The sequence below is a fragment of the Neopsephotus bourkii genome, unplaced genomic scaffold, assembly GCF_033783945.1.
Source record: "Neopsephotus bourkii isolate Nb327-2 ecotype Australia unplaced genomic scaffold, CSIRO-AGI_Nbou_v1 NB_1154, whole genome shotgun sequence".
Classification (NCBI taxonomy): Eukaryota; Metazoa; Chordata; class Aves; order Psittaciformes; family Psittacidae; genus Neopsephotus; species Neopsephotus bourkii.
The window spans coordinates 3,253,635-3,259,634 of record NW_026901640.1 but is presented as its reverse complement, the minus strand read 5'-3'; the positions used below and the strand labels follow the sequence as shown (position 1 = coordinate 3,259,634).

At 48.3% G+C, this 6,000-nt stretch overlaps 1 protein-coding gene across 1 annotated transcript in view; it reads left to right on the top strand.

The window, feature by feature from the left end:
- The first annotated feature begins 701 nt into the window (after positions 1-701).
- Positions 702-6,000, top strand: part of SSH2 (slingshot protein phosphatase 2) — an 89,577-nt gene continuing 84,278 nt past the window's right edge. The window contains 3 exon segments of the mRNA XM_061363524.1: positions 702-973; positions 975-1,145; positions 1,148-1,246. Of these exon segments, the coding sequence (XP_061219508.1) occupies positions 965-973; positions 975-1,145; positions 1,148-1,246 (279 nt within the window). The 5' untranslated portion in view covers positions 702-964.

Sequence of the window (6,000 nt, the reverse complement as noted above, 5' to 3'; positions counted from 1 at the left end):
CCATTGCCAACATTGCCATGAATTCAGCAGCACCAGGCTGAAACTGCGAAACAAATGAAGCTTAATAGTGTTTGGCCCTTTGCCTCAGAACCCAACCTGTCAATCAGTATTGCCTTCTGGGTATGGCTGAATGCTTAAAATGTCACTTATACTTATTAGACTTGTTTTTTCCATAGAATCCCAGACTTGTTCGGGTTGGAAGGGACCTTAAAGCTCCTCCAGCTCCAACCCGTGCCATGGGCAGGGATATCTTCCCCTAGAGCAGCTTGCTCCAAGCCCCTGTGTCCAACCTGGCCTTGAGCACTGCCAGGGATGGGGCAGCCACAGCTTCTCTGGGCACCCTGTGCCAGCGCCTCAGCACCTTCACAGGGAAGAGCTTCTGCCTAAGAGCTCAGCTCAGTCTCCCCTCTGGCAGGTTCAAGCCATTCCCCTTGGCCTGTACCTACAGGCCCTTGTCCAAAGCCCTTCTCCAGGTTTCCTGTAGCCCCTTTAGCCACTGGGAGCTGCCCTAAGGTCTCCCCTTATGGAGCCTTCTCTTCTCCAGGCTGACCCAGCCCAGCTCTCTCTCACTCTTTTGGTGTTGGAGGTTGTCCACTGATGTATAAATAGGTGCTATCTGCTGTTTCCGTTACATTAAGAGTTACTATTGTTCCCTAACTCAAAGAAAAGCTGCAGTGTGTGACCACGGAGGCCAAACTCACCCAGTTCGGTGCAATACACATCCCGAGTGCTCCCTGTGGGATGGGATTCCAGAACACCCTCAGTCCCACACAGCCGAGCAACCCGCCGAGAGGCAACCCAAGCCGGCACACATTCCCAAACCCCCTTTCTCAGGCTGAGAGAGGCGGGACATGGAATGAGGTGATCCCAGACCAGTGCCAGCCTGTTTCCCCCCTCAGCGCAGAGCCCGCCGGCGAGGCAGGGGTTAACCTGCAGGGGGCGGTACGGCGCTGACAGGTGGCGCATGCGCCCTGGCGCCTCATTGTGCCCGGCCGGCCCAGCCCCGGCGCGCCTCAGTCGGCGAGAGGCCGTTGGCGCGCGCGGAGCTGCTGCCCCCTGCGGCCGGCGCCGGGCCACCTCCGCTTACCCCCCCCTCTCCACCCCTTTCCCCTTTTCTCCCCGCCCTCCCACCATGGAGTAAAGCTTCCCCCGCCGGCCGGACGCGGGGCCCCGCCGCGCCTCGATGGCTCTGGTCACGGTGCAGCGCTCGCCTACCCCCAGCGCCACCTCCAGCCCTTGCGCCTCGGTGAGTCCAGCCGCCCGCCCGCCCGGCGCTGAGGGGAGCGCGGCGGTTGGTGGCCGTTAGGGTCCGGAGCGCGGCGGTGCGCATGCGCGGGCCAGACCGCTCTCGTTCTCTCACCTCAGCCTTTCCCCCCCTCCTCTTCCCGCCGGGTCCTGACAGCTCCGTGTGGGCAGCGGCGGGCGGGCCGGAGGCGCTGAAGCGGCGGCCGCTGCCCTCGGCCCCTCAAAACGGAGCCCCCGCCGGGCTGTGGCCTGGTGACAAGCGAGGGGAGAGGCGGAGGGGCTGCGGTGCCCCTCACCAGGCCCGGGCTGAGGGCCCCCCTCAGCGGTGCGGAGGGAGCCCCCAGTGCGGGCCTGCTGGGGGGCACCGCAGTCAGGGTGGTTCCCTCAGGGTCCTGGTCAGAGCCCTCCCCACGCCTCGATGTAAAGGTGCTGCTGCCCCATCTGCAGAGCGGAGCTGTCTAAATAAAGCGCCCGGTTTAATTTTGTTGTTGTATGCGGTGGGGGAGAGGCGGGAAGCGTGCGTTGGAAGCAAACTGACATTGTTCAGCTACGGCTGTTTTAAGATGATTTAATCTGACAGCACCCTCTGGGTATCTCCAGTACGCGGCCCTTCCTTTGCAAAGAGCTAAGGTTCTTTCTTTCTTTTATCCCCCTTTTCCTTGAATGTTATGTATCATCTTCCAGAGGCTGTGTCAAGCCCAACACAGCTCGGGAAAGGCCAGATTTCAGATCTCTGGGTGAGATGTGCAGATGTTCCCTGGATCAGGAAGCGAGGCAGGAGGCTGGGAAGGCTCCTTGCTTTCCATGCTCTTTAAACTTGGGTGGGTTGTTGTTTCAGTACTTCTGTATTGTAAAATCATGAGTGTTAACCCCTTATACTTTAACCTACTGTTTGTGTGGCTTGTTTCTAATAGAACTAAGGATGAGAATGAATACTGTGAGCTTCATTTTGTCTCTTGTGCACCTAGTTTTTTCCTTAAGAAGCCTCATGAATTGTCACAGTGGTGTTATGTCTGGTTTGCAAACGTTTTTTGGGGAGTAAAGAGTTGAAATTCCTGTTGCTAGTTGGGGGGGAGACGAAGAAGCCAACTATGAGACTATTTCTTGTTGTGTTAGGTAACCTCTTCTGAAACTAGATCAGCTACTTGACAGGTCCTGCCTGCCCCGACAGCATTTTAGCTGTCAGAACACCTTTTTTTTTTCCTTTCCCATGTCTCTCCTAAGGTATGTTTGTTTAGCAACGCAGGCTAACTTCACTTATATTTCTCTGCCATAAATATTAACCTGCTGCACTACTTCAGAGGTTGCTTCCCTCTCTTGACTTCTTCACCCTTTCCACTATTCCCTTTCCCAAACATCTCTTGTGTTTAAGACATCTTGAAAGAATAGGTAAGTCTCTCTTGGCACCTTCCTTCTTTCTCCCATGAATACATAACCCCTTCCCTTTGCTGAATATTTGATCTATATGAACTATTAGTTGTATTCTGTAAGGCTTTCCCATCTGGAGCAGCCAGGCTATTTCCCAAGCAATTACATGACATTGGAACAGTACTCGTTTTTGAACACTGCTTAGTTTTTAAATATAACAACAACTCCTTCCAGAGCCTCATAAATCCCAAGAATGCAGCTTTTGATATATTTATCTATATTCTCTTTCTTCAGTCTCATAGTACGGAGGTGTACTCTGTACCAGCTGTCTTTGTAAATCCTTGGTGCCCTAAGTAAAAACAAGCTTGTGACTGGCCTGGTTTTAGTTCTCATACTTCTACATTCTCTGAGTTTTCTTGCAGTCTAAAGTAGAAATGATACTCATCATATTCTGCCCTTAACTGCTATTGTTTGAGTACTTCAGCATTTCCTGTTATAACTTCCTAACCACACGTTAGGGTTTTAACTGCCCTTTTAGCTTCTTGCAATATTTGGGGTTGGTTGTTTCTCCATCCTCCTGTCAGAATGTTGTTGAGTGTGTTCCTCTTTTCACAAAGTTCTTACTCAAAACCTTTGGTATCATTTCAGATGGTGAGCCTTCCTAATCTGTGACGGGCCTGTGAACAGGGCAGTCGTTGGTCTAGGCCTTGCTCCTATGAGCCTGCCACACTTGCTGTTCTTTCAGATTGGTGTTGGCTTCAGCAGGAGGACTTGATTCTTTAAGTGACATTTTCCACCAGTCTGTTGTAAACTGATGGTAACTTCCTTCTATATGGACTAATAACTCTATCTCCAAGTTACTTCTTTAAAAGAAAGCTCATCTTGCTAAATATTTGTTATGGTATAAGGGTCTAACTTGCTGCGTGAAACCCTGATGTTTCTGAGCAAAGATTATCTGGGAACTGCTGGAATTTTGCTCTTCCGGCTTATGGGCAAGGAAGAAGCACGTTGGTGTGCAAGCATATGGCTGTGTCTAATTCTGTTTCCAGGTCACTAAGAATTTTGAGGACAGAGAAGGATTCTCTTTTAAATTGATGCCTTTTTGCTTTAGAGATAAACTTATCAGACAAGGAGAAAGGGTGAAACTGATGTCCTCAAACTGAATTTTTTCATTAAGTGTGCCCTATAAACAGTTATAATTGGTTCTTATGGATTCAGGGGAATGGCTGATCTGAATCACTCAGAAATTGGATAGCTTTTATTTATAGGTTTTGATCTTGTTCTTGCCACAGAGCATCTCATGAGCATTTATTTTGGGGCAGTTCGTGCAAAGGGTTGATTATACATTTCCAGCCCTCTGGTCACTTGATGACTTGTTAAATTCCTTTAATTGTCTCTCCAGACTTCTGTCTGTTGTGGCCTTTGGTTGTGCAGTCACTTTTGAGCAGTAAGACTGCAGTCTGCACTTCTGAACAGCAGAACAGTTATTTTCTGATGTGCCATGTTAGCAGGAAATGGTAGGAGGCAGGACTGTGCTACAGTGAAATGGAAAGGTGGCATGAGCCATAGAGGGGCTGCTTGGTGCTGATCAAAGCCTTTGTTTATCTTCTAACACAAAATAAGATTTCCTTTTTTATTTCCCCTCGTGTGTGTTTGAGGGAGTTGAGGGGGGAAGGTGTTCTCCTCCTCATTTCTCAAAGAAGGATGTTTTGGGAGGAGGAATGCTTGAGTCAAAGTGAAGGAAGGGCCCTGGAAGTATTATAGCAGGTGGGCACCATAGTCCCATGTTGAACAAAAGCAGTGAAATACCCACCATGTTCACAAGTGCCACTTGAATGTGCAGACAGTGCTCAGCTAGGTCACTTTGAAAAATCCAACTTGTTGCTTTTTCTTTCTGTACCCCAGATTCTTTGACTCTACTCCCCAATACCTGCCATGTTTCCTGTGTTGCATGACAGTATCTTGACAGCTGGTCAAGGGATTTCCCATTCTTCCCTTCTGGCATCTTTATTTCAGTGGAACAAAAATGAAAGCGTATTTTCTTTGGGTTCTTTCTTGCCAACTGTAATCTCTGTCCTGCAAAGTGAAGAAGCTGGGCAGGCAACCTGGCCCTGAGTGCTCTTGCAGTGCACTTGTCTTCCCTACCCTCTCGGAGACAAAACCCTTTCATTGGAAGGGAGTGACTGACCCAGAAGGAAAGGATATGCTGCAGTGTTCTACAGTGCATTGTTCTACAGTGCACAGTTTAAAAAAGGAAAGTTGAAAGCAAATGAAAACCTAAGCCATTTGACCTCCCCCCTTAATCCCAGGGGACCAGCTTGAGCAGGAAACAGGGTCCTACAAATGTGTTTAGGAGTCCCTGTCATGTTTTGCTTGAGAGCTCCTTGCTGGTGGAATGTAGAGGAAATATTTTCCCACTTATTTATGGGGAAGCTAAATATAACACTCCTCTACCCCTGGCCCTGCAATTGCTGTTAAACAGTGTGGCATTTGTGAGTTCACTTAGTCATTGATAAGTCTAGTCTATTTTGAGTAGAACCTGCTTTTATGTTTGTTTCTTTGGGGTTTTCATTAGTTAAGATCTTGATTGCTGCTGCTTGTATAGGGTTGTGGAGAGTTGATTTTTGGAGGGGACTACAATGTAGCTAGGAGCACAGAAGCATCTCATGAACTACTTAGTAGACATAGAAACGCCTAATATTTAAAGATGCTGTCATCAGACGTTTGTTGCTTTTCCTTAGCTGATGTTTTTCAGGTATAGCCATAGCTCATTCCAAAACCTGAAATTTTCAGAGGCAGTGGGCCAGAAGAATGGGTTGATTCCTGCTTTAGGCAAACTTCTCATGGTGTCTTACAGATACCTCCATTTCCTGTGTTGCCAGCTGTCACTATTATGGAGATAAACCAAAGCTCTTTTAGTGAGGTGATGTGTAACATCCTCCCTATCTTGCAAACTCCTGTTGAAAGCCCTGAAAGAAAAACAGAAGGCCTCTACCTCTTCCTGGGTGTGATGCTGTATTTTTAAAGGATGAAGGTTTCTATCCAGCTCTACAGGACCAGGCTGTCATGCTGTAGATAATTTGTGTATGTGTAAATGCATTCATATGTAGTGAGAATCTCCTCCTAAAGCAGCTTGATGGCTAAGCTGAAGCTGCTTGGTGACAAAAGATCAGTCCTTCTCTTGAGGATTTGTTGTCTATTGTATACACACATACCAGGGTCTTACAGGGATCTGTATGAGATGCTGTGTCCTCTTGTAGGCTGCAAACAGTGTTTGGAGCCAAGAAAGAAGATGATGACAGTTGAATTGGAACCTCACTGAGGATCATACATATTCTTAAAATATGCAGAGTACAAGAGTCTCTGTTTTCTGAGCATTCATACCTT